The sequence below is a fragment of the Podarcis tiliguerta genome (assembly GCF_965153285.1).
Source record: "Podarcis tiliguerta genome assembly, chromosome: 12".
NCBI classification, from domain to species: domain Eukaryota; kingdom Metazoa; phylum Chordata; class Lepidosauria; order Squamata; family Lacertidae; genus Podarcis; species Podarcis tiliguerta.
This window is the reverse complement of record NC_139545.1, coordinates 28,771,861-28,791,421: the sequence shown is the minus strand read 5'-3', so window position 1 is coordinate 28,791,421 and position 19,561 is coordinate 28,771,861. Positions and strand designations below refer to the sequence as shown.

Here is a 19,561-nt window from a genome sequence, read left to right as displayed (position 1 = left end):
TCGAACTGCTAGGTTGGCAGGAGCTGGGGCAGAGAATTGAGAGCTCACCCTGTCATGCACATTCGAACCACCGACCTTCCAATCAGCAAGCCCAAGAGGCTTGGCGGTTTAGACCACCACAGTGCCCGCTTGCTATAGCTCTCACTATTCCACAGTGTAGCTCCTCCTCTGTGCCATGCAAGTTACACTCTGGATCACTGATAATAATTTGTGAGACATGCTGGTCGAATACTGACAATCAACTCATTAAGTGGTAGTGTTTCCAGCCACAGATTTGCTTGGTCAACTGGACTGAAACACTTTAAAGGTTAGAATTAGCACCTTGACTTTCCTTTGGAAATTCACAGGAAGCCAGCACAAGACAAGATGTGATTGTTGCAAACAATGTTTGTGTGTATTGAAGCAGCTGGAGTCTCTGAGAAGTCTCCAAGGGTGGTCGCAAGATAGGCATTGTTTGGAGCTGCCAAAACACCAAACTGTGTTTCTCAGCCAGGAAACACAACATAGACTCGGGGCAGCTGCCTTTAAAATGGATGGGGCTACAAAAGGATAGCGCTTTAACTGGGAGGGGGGAAAGCAGCTAGCAGCCATAGGGCAAAGGCACAGTAGTGTGTAAGAGTGGCACCCACCCTCTGACTTATTATTTGCAAGATGGTTCCCACTGAACTGAGCAGATTTGCAAAGCTTTCTGCAAAAAGAGATTTGTGTACAGCTAGAAGAACAACAGACTTGCAGATATGGATATTTATTGGAAACTGAGAATTATATTATTTTTTGTAAGTTTTTTTTTTAAACTCCCATGAAATATTGGCTAGATAATTAATCAGAAATTTCTTGAAGTCACTTCCCTAACTTTTCCAAGACAAGTTGGATTTTAAACTCAGTTTCTTAAATGCAGAAACAAAGAATGGGAAAGTACTTGAAATTTTAGTCTTCACTGAACACTGCCCTCTTGTGGCTGTACGATACACCTTATCCTTGCAAACCTTAAAAAAGTTTATTCACAGTGCAATCCTGCAATCATCTACTCAGAAGTAAGGCCCACAGAGTGCAGTGGGGACTATATTTAAGTCGCCTGGATGACAGAACAGGCTGGTATTTCATGTGGTTGCCACTCCACAACAGAAACTTATTTCACATAATGCATCTCAGTAATGCTGAGGAATTTCTTTGGCTTCTGTGGGGCTGTCATTTTATAGTAAGAGCTTCAGGCATGCTGTATGGTGTGTGTGTCTTTAAAGAGCAAGAACCAACATCTTCAATTTAGCCTTGAAGTAAATTAGAAACCAATAATGCAGTATTTTGTCATGTTGGGCCACTTAAAGTTTCTGAACTGCTTTCAAGGGCAGTTCTGCCTGTAACACACTACAGTAGTCCAGACAAGTAACCATCAGGGAAGCACCACAGCAGCAAGATCTCTGTTTTCTAGGAAAGATGCAGATGAGCCTGAGGAGAGGTGCTTGTGCTCACAGCAGCCCTCACTAGAGAATCTAGGAGACATGTTTCTTCAGTGGGAATACAACTGTAGGACCACTTACAATGGTCAATTCCCATCAATGGGAATCAGGGAAACTCAGTCAATAAAAGATACATTTGCCCAGGAAGTAAGATGCTAAGAAACAATGAGAGGCAGGGTAATGGAAGGAGAAGGAAGAGAGCAGCAAGAAGAATAGAGGGGTAGAAGGCAAGGATTTCAAAAAGAGCCAGTCGACTGATGTGGGGGTAATTCAGGGTACAGGAAAAAGATGATCTGCATGCTGATAAAGTAAAATAATTGGACAGGGAAAGGAACTATGAGTTAGTGAAATTTAAGGACAAATTGCAACTTTCACACAAGTTATGGGTGTCATCTCTCTCCATGCATTGCTTCTGCAGTTAAATTTATGCTGCCAATACACTGTAAATAATACGCTGCATTTCTCCCCCCCCCCCCAAAAAAAAATATCTCATGTTTGATGACATTTAGGATTACACTTACCCCGGCATTGGCCCATTTCCAGCAAGGCTGTAAACTTGACGAGGATTCAAAAGATACTGAAATTTTCTGTAAATTCTGCATTTGTGAAAAAAAGGAGAAATATTTAGCAAGCCCTGTTAGCTAATAATTGGTAATCCTAAATTAAACCAAGATATTTGGATTAAACAAAATCTGGCCCACCTGAGCTGCATCAACTAGAGTGTGTTGGTTTAACCTTTATGATTGCGTATAAGAATCTTATAACACATGAAAACAGAAAAAAGATAGCTGCATCTCTTATTTAAGTCTTGTAAGTTGGCCACATCCGAACAGCCTGATCATTTATCAAATGTTTATTAATGCCAGTCAAATCCTTGGGAAACCAAACTCATGCACTATTCCTAGCCTGGACGTGATCCAAAGGAAGGGGGAAGTCACTGCAGGGTGACTGAGTTTGACTCGTGGATGGATGAAATACTACAATGACGATGACTAAACTAGACTTCTGACAGGTGGATATGCTTGGGGTTTTAACAGGACTGAACTTTTCCACAAATTATCAGTGCTTTCCCTGTAAGAAAAGGGTCGCTATTAAATAAAGTCTTCCAAAGAGAGAAACATTTATTTGGAAGCGCCTGCCTGTGAGACAACTAGAGTGAAAGGTCCATCTTGATTCTTATGCAACCTGCCATTTTTGTGGCATTACAACCTTGACCCATCAGCCACAACAGAACTCTCTCTCTCTCTCTCTCTCTCTCTCTCTCTCTGCCCCCATCCCCCCAGCTGGCATCGACCTTAGAGTTTGGAGACATAAATTTAACTCTTACAAAACTGCCGCCTTCCACAAAACACTGGAATTGGAGAGCTCTGGTAAAATCATGACCTTTCATTGCAGTTTAAACCTGTTAGTCATAAAGACCCTCATCCCATTCCATGAATTTCCCTTAAACTAGAGATATATGTTTTGTTTTTGAAAAGCAGCTTCTCTTCTCCACACATTGTGACATTTTCCTTATATGATAAGTATAGGTAAAGGTAAAGGGACCCCTGACCATTAGGTCCAGTCGTGGCCGACTCTGGGGTTGCGGCACTCATCTTGCTTTACTGGCCGAGGGAGCCGGCGTACAGCTTCCAGGTCATGTGGCCAGCTTGACTAAGCCGCTTCTGGCAAACCAGAGCAGCGCACGGAAACAGCGTTTACCTTCCCGCCAGAGCGGGACCTATTTATCTACTTGCACTTTGACATGCTTTCGAACTGCTAGGTGGGCAGGAGCAGGGACCGAGCAAGAGGAGCTCACCCCATCGCAGGGATTTGACCCGCCAACCTTCTGATCGGCAAGTCCTAGGCTAGTAATGTACACTGGATCACATAATCAGTGGTAGGTGGAAGGGGAGGATGAAATGTAAGACACACATTTTCCCCCTCAAGTATTAACACAAATAATTGACTTCCTCACAGAAAAAAAAAACATTGGAAAGAATCACGAGCAATAAATGCATACCTTTCTCCTTGTTTTCCACCGCTCTTAGGGTTGACGAAAACTAGAAGCGGATGAGTACCCCGAGTAGGTGTAATCTAAGAGAATTGCCACAGAAACCCATTAATATTGAGTTTTTAATTCTGATTTTCCTTATATCTACTGTGTGTGCGTGCGACACTATCTCATTGCTAAAACAGTTTGTTAAAATATAAGTGAAATTTGTTTTTATTTTGATGCTCACACAAGGTTACACTAGTTGAGACTTTTAAATGTTTCTGGTGGGGTTGCTTTTTGTTACTATGTATTTTTGTGTTTGTATATTATAAAGCTCCCTGTAATCTTCAGATGAAGGGCAATATAGACATTTAATTTATAATAATGATATTAATAAATGCATTTTTTATTTTAAAAAATCCGTTCTTCATCCAACACATCACCATGTAATGGTGTTTAGTTTAATAAGAGTGCTTAATGTAATAACTGGATAATATTAAATCAGCTTGTTAGTGCAACTTTAACATCATTTATTCCCAGTTTTAATATCTATTCAAAACAATCCTAAATACTTTATTCATAATACTCATGTTGTTACATTATAAATATGTTGAGCTATGATATCATTCTACCCTGTCAAACTAACACTTAGTTTAATACTTACCATATCTATACCTTCCCCAGTAATGTATTTCCACTGAACTACATCTTTTGAAAAATCTATTATCCCGCTGCTTTCTTCCTCTAACCCTTATTGCCTTTGTTAGTTTAATCACATGCTATTTCTCATATCCTTGTTGACCAAATATCTACCGTAGGGAGACCGGGCTCCCCCCCCCCCCACTTGACATATGGCCATCCAGATCATTGTTAACAAATAGACTGTAATTTCTAAGCATCCATGAGTTATAGGTTTTTAAAAAATATACAAACAATGCACTTGAAGATCCCTTCATAACTCACACCATGTAATATATTCCACCAAAATGTATTTAATTTTTCTAGCTTGATAGTGCTATTGGTCTAGGACAGGCTTACAATTCTCATTGCCTGGTTTGGCTGTAAATACAACTGGGAAACCCAGCCAGATGGGTGGGATATAAGTAAATTGTTGTTGTTGTTGTTGTTGTTGTTGTTGTTGTTGTTGTTGTTATTTCTGCTTTCTGTGTTTCAGGGGACTTATATTCAGGTGTTACCTCAATTAAAGGTTTTTTAAAGTGTTTGTACATTTCAAAAGGTTTTACGATGATTTGCTCTAAAGATACTAAAATCTGGTGCATGTGTGTGTCTGTGTGTGAAATATTTAATTCAGAATTATTGCCAACAACATGTGTAGGAACACAGTTCCCCTATTCCTGAGCTGCCTGTCCCCTTGATTTAGAGGGGTGCCTACATAGTCTAGTTAATAATTTCTTGAGGGTCCTCAGGAACAATCAGTTAGGGCTGGAGTCACACACAAGGGCCCACACCTCCCACACTCCCTCATTTCTCATTACCTCCTACCTCCCCCCCCCTTGTAGCACCCCATGCCCCCTAGAAAGTGTCTACATATCACCAAGGAGCTTTCTGAACACTATAGGATGGGATGTGGGGTTCTGAAGGGAGAAATCATCTTGCCCCTTCTGATGGTTCTCAGGAACCAAGCCATTGTTCATGGCTGCAATCCTGTTAGGTTATTAACCCTAGCGCTGTTGGCTGACGGGTGTAAATTTTTAATAAAGTTTAAATTTTTAACAGGGTTTAAGCCCTACAACATCTGTAACTTCCACTTCTCTGCTATTAAGGAAAGACAGCACTGTTCAGGACCCTGTTCAGCTCCCCAGGCAATTATCTGTTTGAATGGGGGCAAGGGGGGGGGGAGGCCTATGAATTGAGTCCCATATGCTTCTGCATGGATAGCATAACATTACAGCCTGTTATCAAAAACTGTCATATCTTTAATGCTCATCTAGAGCTTTAATCAATTCTACTTATTTGGTCCAATTCCAGGGGTGTTTGTTCCTGTGAATGAAGGATAAACCAATGGTTCTCATTGTGACAAAGATGGACTGCCTCTTAGAAGTCTCTATGGATTCAGGTTAATTAATGAGGCTCATCCTAAGGTTATACATGATATATTACTTCCTCTAATTAGAAATAATAATCCTGATCATTATGCTGGTTAAGCTAGAAAGAAATAAGATGAATGTGCTTAACTATGATTAATAATAGTTGTACCTAAGTAGCAATCTCCTCTGCCATTGAGTTGCCTGCATAGTCTTATATGACTATGTTTTTAACAGCATAAAAATATTAATGAATATTCTAAAACTTTTCTTTCTGTAATACGTATTTTTTTATTTAAAAAATTGCAGCAGATCTGGGAAATGTTATCTTTTCCTTAGTCTGATGCCAGGATAAGCTTAGAAACACATTTAAGAAACTACTTGAATTCACCAGTCCGTACATTGTCACAGGAGCATAGAATCCACTTTAAACTGAACATCTAGTTATACTGTTATATTTCATGTGTTAAAACACAAGCCATTATAGGATTATGTATAATGCTAAATCTGCTTCCCTTTTTTGCTCAGAGATCCTCTCTGTTTGCTTCCACATGTTGGCTCTAAGCCATCTACTAGTTACACAGGGAATCATCGCTGATATCTCAGATAATAATAAATAGCTATGCGGATATATGTTTTAATCCCATACAAACACATTGCAAACTGCTGGCTTCTAGTATATCTTAAGAGAGGTGTCTGAGGTAGGAGAGGGAGTTCTTGTATGGATATTTTTTTAAAGAGGTCACCCCAGTATTGTATATGATTCAGCCAATCAGAGTGCAAGTCTTTACAAATTATTGTGTGTATAGGGAATAACCCATACAATTGAACTTATTCGTGTTAAATATAACAGCCAAGTTTTTGTTAAATGTTCAAAACCCAATCACACAACTGGAATGAAATATCACTGATCAGGATATATGCTAATGCAGATGTGAATGACAGCCAGCAAATGATTTGCCTTCTCACCTACTGGGCTTTTAAAAGCAAAATGTTCTACCAATTTTGAAAAGCAGGCTTGAAAGTCCTGTGCAGATGGCATTCCTAGAAAGGAACTGGAGAATCTGCCAAGAGTTTCACTGTGCGTTTATATTCTATTGCAGAAAATGTTCTCTTCAACGTTACCAGTCTAGTGCCTTCTTCACTCCTAACTGAAGATAACATGGAGACACCTGGAGGCGATTTTGTTCTGTGTGAAGGCAGAACGAGGCAATGGTATGATTTCATAAACCATGTTGCAGGTAGAGATCTTGGCACAAATATATGTAAGGAGGCAACCATCCTGTTACCATCTTAACATTATACAAGAGCATTCATTCAGACTCTCCACCCCTGTTCTAAGTTTTGTCCTGTAATTGGAAAATCTGAAATGTGCAACCGGATACTACAGTTTTATGCTGGGGCCCCATATTGGGCCAAACTCATTCTGCGACATGGGAAAACATTGGAAGAGTAGCTGTACACAATTTTAAACACAACAGAAGTAATCGCACCTGAAGGCCTTGCCCATCTACAGTGACAGAATTTGCTCTCTGAATCTTGTTCCGATCACCTAGTTTGTTTGTTTGTTGGGAACCATCTTTTTCTTTTTTCATAGTTGCCTGGCGTTCCTAAAAGGGAGGTTGGAAGCAGCAGATTAGTGCATTATAGTAGCTTACTATGGTGGAAATTGAAGACTCTCATTCTAGCCCTATACATTCAAATACTGCTTCAGTGATCATGAGTTCAGTGATTGCAATCAAATCATTAAATGAAGCCCAACTTCATATACATCTATTTATGTATCTAAACATAATAAATAGATAGGTGATATTGTATTTTGTCACAATAAGTGCTAATGCAATGGTATGAAGCTGGTAATAATCATGAGGTCTTCTAAGCTGTATGGTTAAGCGTATCGAAAAATGAGATTAATCAATCGTGTTTTGGCCCCAGTCTCTAAAAAAAAAAAAAACCTACTAAAAAGCGCAATTGTTTTTGCAATCTGCTTTACCCAAAATCTGAAGTTTTCAAAAGGGTTTGTTATATTACAACCTCACTAATCTGAGTTAGCTACAACACAATCCTATATATGTCTACTCAGAAGTAAGTGCCATTGACCTCAATGGGACTTAGTCCTTGCTATGTGTGTATAGGATTTCAGCCCTAAAACCAAATTTGGACTATCTGGATAATACAAAGCTAAGACTGAATGCATGCAAAAAGCAGGAAAACCTTCTCCAAGTGGTGATTTTTTAAAAAAAATTATTTCTTACATACATATGCTTTTAAGAAGCATTTTTCCAGGTGAAAATATGTCACCTCCTCAGTAACTGTAGATAAAGAGGCTTAGGAGAAAGGCACTACACAGGAAAAGACATGGAATCATAGCTACACTGAACAAGCAGAAAAAGTGAATGAAATAATTATTTTAGGAATACATAACATTCACTTAATATCCATAGGACAGAGGGAGATACGCTGCACACAATGCCAAGACTGAGGACTTGTTCCTGAAATATATTCACAGTCTTCCGGTGTTTACAGCCACACAACCGGCAGGAAGGCAGGGAGCACTACTGAACCAAGCATGGAACCACAGTAAGGAAGTGTGCACCTCTGGAATTTCATTCCTCAGTTGCATAAGCCTAGCAAACTTTTTTGGGGGGAAAAATGTCACCTATACTGCAGAGTCCACAGAGCTACCCAATATATCCCTTGGTTTTTCCTACCCCCTTGTGACCAGTACATCCTGGTCTTCAGCAACATTTGAACAGGTGGTGGTCCAGGCAAATTGGCAGCAGATCGGACAACCAGATTTCACTTCCCCGAGTTTTCAAAGGCTTATGTTTGAAGCCTAGGTCCTATTCCCATAATGGCTGAAGGAATGTGGCAGATACAATAGGAGACAAGAATGCTGGGCATCAACTGTGCCGAAGCAACTCAAGACCAGGAGCATCTTTTCTGTCACCTCCCTTACTGTTCTTTGAGGATTAATTCGACAAACAGAAAAAAATAAATAGCCTAGTCAATATTCTGTGCCACTCAATCCCAGTCGCTCAATCTCAGTTAGACTTGAAAGCTTTTGCAGATCCTCTTTCACTATATAAAAGGTAAAGGCAAAGGACCCCTGGACGGTTAAGTCCAGTCAAAGGTAACTATGGGGTTGCAGCGTTCAGCTCACTTTCAGGCCAAGGGAGCTGGCGTTTGTCCACAGACAGCTTTCCGGGTAATGTGGCCAGCATGACTAAACCGCTTCTGGTGCAACGGGACACTGTGACGGAAGCCAGAGCACACCGAAATGCCATTTACCTTCCCGCCACAGTGGTACTATTTATCTACTTGCACTGGTGTGCTTTCAAACTACTGTTTGGCAGGTTGGCAGGAGCTGGGACAGTGCAACAGGAGCTCACTCCATTGTGGAGATTTGAACCAGCAACCTTCTGATCGGCAAGCCCAAGAGGCTCAGTAGTTTAGACCACAGCGCCACCCGCGTCCCTCCTTTCACTATATATATATCCTACAAGAAGAAGTGACAGTTCAAGAGGACAGCTAACTGCTCCAATGAGGAGAGCAGGGGAATCCAATATGCTGTCCTTCAGAAACTGCTGGATGCAAACTCACGTAAGTCAAAGCCAGCGTGACGTATGGTCAGGTATGATGGAAGTTGAGAGTCCAACGACATCTAGAGGGCACCATGTTGGCGACCCCTGCTCTACTAATTAAACACCTCTACTTTGTGCTGCCAGAAATATTTCTACAGGCACATTCACGAGGAAAGTATGCAGGTGTAGGAAGTAATGCTACTGGCTTCTTGTTGTCGTTGTTAAGTGAAACTAAATTAATTGTGCAGGTGTTATGCTTCATAGTAACAAAACACATATAAACACAGAAAAAATGCAGACTGCCAGAAATAATATTCGTAATTGTCGTGATCAATTTACAGCTTTTAAAAGGGGGACGGGGGGTGGGAGGGGAGAGATAGAAAAAGAACTAATGTTGCAAAGTAAGGAACACTGACAGATTTTTTCTGCTGCTGCTGCTGAAGTGAGAAAGAAAAGAACCAAGGCTGGTGGTAAAATTGGAAGAAAAAAAGTAATATATAGATCATATTGAGGCCCCCCAGAATCCAGGCAGACCTAGATAAACATCCAAAAAAGGTATGTCATCTCTTGCTTTGTTGTCTTTTAAAATAGTAGGCTGTGACATTTTTTATTCACCTATGGCGGTCGCTTCATAAATTCACTTTAAGTTGGGCCCCTATTATGTTAAAGGGAAATCAGGTGTGCCTGCTAACAAGAAGCGCTATCTGCAATTTTGCGCTTTGCCGCCCCTTTATTCCAATGTTCAGAAACTACAAATGAAGCACAGAACAAATTACAAATAGAGAAATCAAAGGCATCTAAAACCTCAGGAGAATATTATATTCCTTCTAAATGTAACACAGAGGACAGATCTTTTTTACATACATGTGTATAGCATTCTGACTGATAATTCAAAATATTCACTTTATTTTTTCATGCAGTGGGTACCTTAACTGTTTATGATTTAACAAGCTAACTTAATTTAACGTGCAATACAATCCTTTGCATGTTTACTTGGAAGTAAACTCCTCTGTGTTCAGTGGGGCTTCCTCCGCAATAAATGCATTTAGGATTGCAGCCTAAGGTAGATTTGTTCTGAAGCCAATTTTCAGTTACTAGGTTTTTGGCCACTGAAATATATCTTTAAGGAAAATATGTATTCAGGTTCTTTATTGTATATAATTTTATTGTTTCTTAACTTTTGTAAGCTGTCTTGGGAGGGTATATTTTTTAAATAAAATCTGATTCTTATCTCTCCCAAGAATCAAATCAAGATCACTACAGAATCCAAAAGGTAAAGCAATACCTAGCACATTCATATTCAAAAATTTCTTAGAAAAATGCTTAGAATGGGGTTAGAATGGGCATCACCCTTAACATTATCACATCTCCAGCACTGCATATCTTCCTAATTTTCCTAGGGCTATTATACTTTACAATGGGTGTCAACTATTTTATAAAAGGTGACATTTTCAAATCAGTTTTCAAATACAAATTACAATGTTTATTCCTCCTCATTGAACTCCTAGATAATTGTTTCAATTTTCCATATAACTTGCATAATTGCTGGCTGGCTAAATCCTTATCTGTTTCTCCTAGGTTATTTCTACCTGTAGATTCTTTTCATCTCTATAGAAGGGATAATGTAAACATTGCCTAAATAAAGGGTTTTTGTTTCTCTTTTGCAGTTAGAATTCTTCAGTAGTACTACAGGACTGAAATATTAAAACCTTAAAATAAGGAGATCAAATCACATTTGGCATGTCCTTCAAAAAACAACAGCTATGTAAAATCTCAGGGCGATTGTGCGATATTCTTATATAAAAATGGAGGTGAAGCTGACACTTATTGAAAATAAATGACACTGCAAAATGCAGATATTTATTTTCTGGGTAGCATATATGTTCTAGTTATGACTATTTTATTAGGGTATACAAAATGATTGATGCGGCTGTAATCATTTTGTCTCATGGACACAGGCAATGCTGAGTGAAAGTTACTCAATAAAACACTAATGCACATTTTGACGGCTTGCAACGTGAAAGTATTCTGTTTTCTCCATGAACTTCTAGACTAGAAAAAAAATCTAAAAAGTATTGCAACAGGACATTGGAGTCCTGATTGTAACCCTTAGAGGCTGATTAGGTAGCAATATCCTATTCCTGTTATTCTATATAGTGTTACAGATTAAGAGAATGCACCAGTGCAACTTCTCTTTGCTTTGGATCCTTCCATTCACAAGTCCAATCACTGTTGATCTTCTACCCATGGGCATACAATGGACTTTGATGCAGACAAGGAAAGGCCTTGTGGGAACTATAAAAACATACACTGAGTTGCTCCAGGTCTTCCCCGGTTTGCACACTGACATTACAACACAAAGATTCTATTGTGCCATTATACCGGATCTCTATTTTATGTTGTTTATGTTCAAGGAGCAGAGGTTGTTCAGCCCTCTTACTGCAATAACAATGTTTTGTTCATATAGTTAAGGCAGAAGAATCAGATGATGCTCTTCCAAAGTGATGTTTAGCTGATGGTGCAAACTTCTAGTGCATTTTGTTCAGGAAGACTGTATACGTCATCTCTGCTGCCTAAAAAAAATCCATTTCACACAGACATGAGGGAAAATCTGTTTCTGCCACTCTCCTCCACCATATTATCTAAACATCACCATTTCAAATTCTCTAAAAGCCACAGGAACATTTGTGATGCAACTCATAAAGTCCCAGAAATGAGAACAAAGGTCCTCTATAATATGCTGAAGGCAAAGTTCTGAAGAACAGGATCTTCATGCACCTATTAGCTATCAATAGCTCAGCCTGGACAGCTCAGTTGGTTAGAGTATGGTCCTGATAACTCCAAGGTTGCAGGTTCAATCCCTGTATGGGACAGTTGCATATTCCTACATCACAGGGGGTTGGACGAGATGATCCTCAGAGTCCCTTCCAACTCTATGATTCTAGGAAATTGCCTAGAGATAGAGCAGAGCTCCACCCAAAACCAAAATCCACATTGGAACTACGATTATTGGTTGGAATTGAATTCATTGAGTGGATCCAGGGCACGCTTCATGCACCAGGACCTAAACCAGTTTCAGAAACGTATGAGGCATAGCACAACCAAGTGAGTTGCTATGTCATGCTGTACCCATATCTCATGTTCAGTATTCACAAGGCAAGGCCTAATATGGTTGGAGGACATTATTGTGGCAGCTCAAGCTCTACCCTAGTCTGTGAAGAGCCTCTTGAGTACCAAAAAGACCACCCACTAGGCATGCCAAAGGCCTCAGAATAGATATGGAACAGTCCAAAGTGGTTCAAAGGATCACACTTGTTCACACCTTGTCTGCTGTGAAGGCTCCATCACGCTCAGAGAATGTCAGTATTGCTACTCTGTTGTCTCCAAGCATGGGCAGAGACCTGTCTCTGCACACGCCAATAGTAGATATAGCAGAATTCATTACGGATATCACACTCTACTTGAGCTTCGGTGGAACAGAATGGATTCCTTGCCAAAACTGTACAAAGCAGACCTTACTGGCTTGCTTATCCCTGTTAACAACCCTGGACGACCTTTAAAACTTCAACAGTTCCAGTCTAATCTCAACTGTGAGTAATTTAGGAGCACTCTAGGGAGTCTATCCTTTGATAAAAGAGTCTTCTTTTAATATGTAATGTGCAGGTCTTCTGCTTTTTGGAGTGCTGCAAGAAATACAGACTGTCATAACTACTATGCCAGCCCCAAAATGTACTTTATGGCAGGAAGTCAAAACACCAAACAACTTTTATTTGCATCTGTGAACACTTTTATATTACGCACCTCAGGAAGCGAAACTCCTAAAGGAGGTAGAGTCTGTTGGAGAAAAACAGTTTCAGCTACAATATTAATATTAATTAAAGACAATTCCTGCAAAGAAAATTTGAACGTGTGGCCATTTTGTTGAGCTAGTAAAGCAGTTTCCATTACAAGTCAAGTCATTACAGGAAAGTAATGTGGATGTATTGTGTTTATATAAATTTTTTCACAAATAAGATAAAGATAATTAACAAAAACAAAATCTTAAAAGCAGTAAAAAAAATCACCATACAGATCAGCATAAAGCAAAAACTCATCATAAAATGGCTTTCAGAACAAAAATATTTTCACTGCTCACTTGAAAATGGGAAGAGACGGTGGTTGGCAGATATCCCCAGATAGAAAGGTTGGTATCAGACAACTGAGGATGGTTTGGTCAGTCTATTTCCAGTCTGTTTTGTCTTTGCATAGGTTCATGTATAAGTCCTTCACATCCTCTTACTACATTAATCTATTTTTTTTTAATCCTGAGACCTCCAGGCATATGGCGGTATATAAATTCAATAAATAATAATAATCCATACAAAAATGTATGTGTAAATCAAGTCAATCCATACTGAAACTCGCAAACAAATGAATTCCTCAAGCATCGTTACCAGTAACTGAATCCTTGCTAGTGACTAGCCAGAGGGGATCTCAAACTGATCATAGGGCTCAGTAAGGTTTACATGGACAGAATTGGTCCTGGTTTACACTAATACTTTAAATTTAACATTGAACAAGTTGTGTTTGAATACCCTATATATAAAATGCATTTCTTCATAAGGGATAGTAACACTGCTTCCATTAAAGCAATTATACCAAGCCTCAAGAGTGATTAGCCACTTCCAAGATTCAAGCACAAAGATTCCCTCCTGCACCTTTCATTGAACAGAAGGTCAAGGGTCAAGGGTGCTCCTATATTATTTCAGGCTTTCAAACAATCTGTCCACATCCTCAGGTAGTATAAGCTAAAGCATATTCCTAACAAGTGACCAGAATCTATTTTTACAGTTCCTTATGGACTCTTATAACTTCCCATTCTTCTTTCAACCTTGTGCAACACAGCCCACAACCCTTTGTTTCCTTTTTATTCTTTCCATATAGTGTTCTGTCGTCAGAGGTACATCTAGGAAATTTTAGACTCTAGGCCCCGGTAGAACCCAGTATGCCCACATGGCTTCAGCTACTGACACTAAACCTGCTTGCCTCATCATATCTGGCTTCAGGGTAGTCATTGGGGGCCCTAGACTTTGGCCCCAAAGCATAGCCCTAGCTACAGCACTGACTGCTGTACATAATTATTAGGAACTTTTCAATTCACTGCATTGTTGTGTAATGTGAAAGTTCTGGAGAACCTAAGAGTAAGAGTTAGCAAACATGATGATTCATGAACCTGCATATCCACTTCTATCAAACTGCATTTGTTAAGGTAAAGGCTCACCATCCTCAAACACGAATCATCATGGAAGTTATTTATGAGGTGCTATCATATCTGCTTAAGGTGGAAGAGCTACTAGAAGACTCAGGACCAGCAAGGAGCCATGCCCTTTACTTCACCCATGGTACTCACAGAAGTTTGTGTGACCAAACCACAGTGAATACAAGTTCCCACATCTCTTCGGTGACTTATGAATCAGCCCTCACCTCAGTGCCTCACAGCAGTTTACGCTTCTACCATCGAGTCAGTGCCCTGGCAACATACCAGCTACATGTACAGCACAGATCATTGTATCACAATCTCTGTCAAAGTGTTGGTTCCCTTTTGCCCAGGACACTTGATGCTTACAGAGTTGACAACCCTAGGTAAAATTCAGGATGAGTGAATAGTGCCAGCTACAATTTATCATCCTCTTCATTCCCAACACGGAGCTGAGAGGAGTTTGAACAATGGTAATTAATTGAAAAATGCATCTTCCTCTGGGGGGCAGTTATTAATTTCAATCTGACATGAAGAAGAAACAAAAAATAGTTCTTGCTGTAGATGAGAACACTCTTATACTTCAGTTTTTGCAGTTTTTGCTTGGAAAGGAACTATGGACACCATGGGATGGAGAAAGGGATTTTGTGTCTGGTTTCAATCTTGCATTCATTGTGTGTTGTGCAACACTACAACTGTACATTTAGTCTGCTTAGATAGAGGTTGAGTCCTCAAAGTGAACTCTTTTCAGTGCAGAGACAATGTTTCACAGCAAATGGTGTGTGTTTTAAATGCTCTATCCATCTATCTGTCTATCTAGTAAACTCACAACTTACATTTAACTTGGACATACTCAGCTTTATGTGCTTGGCAAATTTGAAAAGGAGGTAGGTCTCTGGGGAAAATGAGTTTTGCAATCTCACCTGCTATTGCACCCCATGTGTTCTGACTATATGAGATTTTGGCTTTAGGTGCAATCCTAAATTGTGGGCTTCCAAAAACAAAAAAACAAAAAACCCTAACTTTTAAAATATTTAATTGATAGTAAATAAACAAAAAACCATGGATGGTGTACTGCTCAATTCTCCAGTAATCAGGAGTAACAGTTGTCCTATTATTACAGTATTATTTGCAGGTGGAGAGAGAGAGAGAGATTCACATCTTTGTTGTTTGTTAAATGGACATCTGCCATTTATAATACAGAGCAGGAAAGTATTAGTAATCTGTTACTGATTCTATTCACAAAATAGTACTGTTACAAGCTGGTAAAAAGTTGAGAAAGTATGTATCTAAATACTGCAACTGCATGCATTTATGTTGCATATGCAGAATTATATAAAATAAGCCATAGTAAGGGCAGAGATATTTTTTCTTCTTGCATACAACCACCTCATGCCAATACTCTGCTTCTAACCTTGTTATAATCTAATTCTATTGTAATATAAAAGCTAGGATTAAATTGAGTTAAAGGTTTCCTTAAACTCACTGCCCGTCAACCTCATCATGAACTTTCATTATGTGCATGCAATTAATTGGATCCAATGAACAATTTCAGAACTGAGTTATAGTCTCCCCCATACCATATAATTAGAATATAATTACCCACAGGATATCAGAAGGATGCAAAACCTTTCTTCTAAATGCACCCTCATTAGGAAACAAATCTCAGTGTACATTTATTTGATCAGTGTGAATTAATTAACATGTTACAGAAATAAGAGGGCAGCTATAAACTGATTCTGGCATCTATTAAGACTACCATGAGATCTACATGCACAGATTGTAACTGAAATCATTTAATTTCAGTCACAAAGATCACCATAAAATATATCAATGCACACAGGTACAGAGTTCCTCTTGAATAACGTCTGCAAAGGTAAAAAGTTTTCCTGTTTTAGTATTCCTTGAATAGCTCTTCTGGGAGACTCAGAAGTATTACTTTGTTTTGAATGGTTGGAGTGAAAATGAGAACAATGAACAAGGCTAAGATGTACTCCAGATTTATTAAACTTTATTTTATATGGAAGACCACAACGTTCTGGATAAGACAGGAATGTCAAGAAAAGAGAAATATCAAAATTCCTGGACTATATCTTCACTCCATGCTCCAAAAAGCAATAGAAATTGGAGATCACGCAGACTAAAAGTTAAACACTGTTCATAAATATGACCAATGGACATATAATAAAATAAAATGCAGCAATAACAAACCTAAAATGCTGTATGTAAAATGAAAGTCCAAATACACAAAAATAAGATGCATTAGTAACTGGCCACACAATAACTGCCAGGAAGTATTAAAAAATTTCCATGGGCTCAGGAGCTTTAGAGAACAATGATTTCCAAGACTTCTTAGGCCTGGAATACCGCTGTTGCAGCATTTTCTTTGAGAAAGAGAGGAAGGAGACAGGGAGAGAGGCAAACTTAGGCAGACAGATAGACAAACACCTTACTGATGCCATTCACCTCCCAACAAGAGTACATTTTGGAGAAGGAAGAGAGTGGCAGGAAAAAAGGAGGGCTGACCAGTGTCAAGGACAGGCAGGGACCCGAAGAGTCTGTGGCAAAGGCAGGGGACCAGGGGAGTGACCCGGGAGAGGGGACCAGTGATTTATGGGGTGTCACACAACCTGCAAGGCAAGAGCTGGGGAAGGAGGAAGAGTCGGGACAGTCTGAGGCAAAGGAAGGTGTGCAGGATGTGGTGGAGGAAGAAGGGATGGGTCAGGTGAGCGATGGGTCAATAGATTCCCCACCTTCCCTTGCACCACTGCCTCCTAGAACCAGGAGAGACTTGAAAAGGAAGAGCAGCAAAGACTTCCATGCAGGAGGAGTCTCAGGTTGCAGTCATGCAACCTGTCAGAGGAGGGTATATAAGCTGGAGGAGGGAAGGGTCCCCCACTGTTGTTGCAACTGCTCCATTGGGCCCAGACCTGTGGACAGGTGTCTAGAGGTTGGAAGTGTGTGTGTGCGTGGATCACCATGGAAGCTGCTGTAAGTGTTTCTCTTGCCAATAGAAAGTTAACTATTACACATATGCCTTCCTTATCTGGGATGGGTCATGACAGCCAGCAATCTAAGCCAATACTGGGGCACATCCAAATTTGGAAGGACCTGGGCCCACCATGTTTTGAGGTGAGGCTATTCATGATAATGTGGTGTCCTTAAAAAGTGGGGGGGTGGGGGTGGGGGTGGTGAGGAAAACGACAAGAATGCAAAGTGCATCAGACAATCCAGCACGGAATCCTATTTTCTGTGAGTGATATTTATCATGGGATACAAGTTTACCTAGTACTGTTATTGCATTTTTTCTTGAAGAGTTGGTTCAATCACCAAGCATGTTGTACAATAAAAAGGAAATACAATGATGAGTATCTACACATGCCTACATACAAGGGACAGACAATGTAGTAAGTTAAGATGCTATGGGATAAGCCACAATATTAAAGGTATATTGGAACTCTGTTGTTTAGCCTCTTCATTAGCATAATTTTATTTGCATAGAAAACTGACCAGTAAGATCATTACTTCAAGTTATCTTATCTGCAGACTCTCACAATGTTACTAGACTGTGAATGAAAGATCCTAAGATCAAGAAAGAGTTCCACAGCAACAATGTAAAAGTATTATCTCCTACGTTATAGGAAAACAAAACAAAACCTTCATACTTGAGCCAAACAAACACATACTGCTAAACCAAGATTAAAAGCTGAATTTCCTACTGTGAAAAAACATATTGTGCAGATTTGGCCATTTCTTAAAATTCATAGATCCAAGCTGGTGAATGGATCCTTTTACACAATGATGAACAGAATTATGATGTCACTGTAAAGGCATAGTAAATGCTGCCTCAAATACAGAAAAAACTTAACAGGCATTCAGAATTGCCTAGTGCCTCCAAAAAGTTTCATCCATTAAGTTCCAACCACAGGTGCCCAACTCAAAATCCCTGAGACCTAAAAGAGGCAGTATAGCTCTGGATGGATATCAGTTTGCTGGGACAAACAGGGAAACTGCATTCTCTCATGTTCTGCTTGTAAGGTTCCCAGAGTAATTTTGTTGGTCTTTATTGGAAACAGAATGCTGAATGAGGCAGAAACGAGTGACCTGCCCACATCCAAAAACCAGGCAGAGATGGAGTCAGAAGCCCCAAATGCCAACTCTCTCAAATCCTTTCCTCCATGAATGTAGAGGTTCGTGGACTACAACTGGCCAGGCTGGCTTGTGCTGATGGTAGTTGGAGTCCAGCAATAACTGGAGGAAGCCACATCGACTATCCTGGTTAAGTATTATGAGAATGAGCTACAGCGAAACTTAGTCTTGCATGTCCCCCCACCCACCTTCCATTTTAGATTAACTGGAAATTTAGTGGCCATCTAAACCCTAAACGTTAAGGTGAATTATAGCTGAAAGAATACAGCATCACGAGCCATGGTTTGAAGCTGGATTAACAAATCAGATTAACCACAGTTTGTCCAGATGTGGATGAATAATCTAAAGTAGAAGCTTCTAAACTCATCATGGCTGTGCCAGAGAAGGATAGAGTGGGCGGGGGGGGGGGGGCACATGAGATTAAGGCTCTCCGTGGCTTTCCTCCATAATGCTACAGATGTAACATTTAGTGTTACATCTAAACCAGCCCTACAGGAAGACAAGCATCATCAACAAAGCAAGGGGGGGAACACATTATAGTACTTCTTTACCCAGTGCACAGTTAACTTATAGAAGTCACTGCTGCAGGCTATCAACAGAAAAACAGCCCAAGAATGCTACCCATTCTAATTTACCATCCAATTTTCATTTTTAAAAAAATAAGTAAAGGAAAAGCCATTGTTTAGAGAAAATAGTGGAATTAAGTTTGAATTTTGCAAATTTTACATTTCTCATTACTGTAGCTTTGCAACATCACTTTTTAAAAACTCTGAAGCCTATTTAAAGAAAAACAATTGTATTCGGAAAGACCACTGTTAACATAATTTATGGTTAAAGAAATGCTGAGCTCAGCATATCAGCTTAAGATGTGTGCCACTGTAGTTCTTTAAATTCCGAAGAATGTACCCTATTTAGTAGAGTACACAGTTTTTCAGTTTATTGTATTTTAAAAACATGATCACACCTAACATGGCTCTGGAGTGCAAAATCAAAGGCTGATGCCTGCACAAATTTCCGAAGTCAGAGTCAGGCTACGCATTGACAGATCCCCAGTTATTTGGAGTTATGAGCACCAGAGTCCCTCAAGATTATTTTGCTTCCTCTGTTAGTTCTAC

At 39.7% G+C, this 19,561-nt stretch overlaps 1 protein-coding gene across 6 annotated transcripts in view; it reads right to left on the bottom strand.

Annotated features, from left to right (window-relative positions):
* DGKB (diacylglycerol kinase beta) overlaps positions 1-19,561 on the bottom strand; it is a 323,351-nt gene that overhangs the window by 147,763 nt on the left and 156,027 nt on the right. For 5 of the 6 annotated variants that reach the window (XM_083405386.1, XM_083405389.1, XM_083405387.1 and 2 more), the window contains 4 exons: positions 12,863-12,895; positions 6,971-7,087; positions 3,460-3,533; positions 1,979-2,053 (listed from right to left, as the gene is read on the bottom strand). In XM_083405386.1, coding sequence (XP_083261512.1) covers positions 1,979-2,053; positions 3,460-3,533; positions 6,971-7,087; positions 12,863-12,895 — 299 coding nt within the window. The remainder of the gene's footprint in view (positions 1-1,978; positions 2,054-3,459; positions 3,534-6,970; positions 7,088-12,862; positions 12,896-19,561) is intronic. The other variant, XM_083405390.1, reaches the window with a different exon arrangement.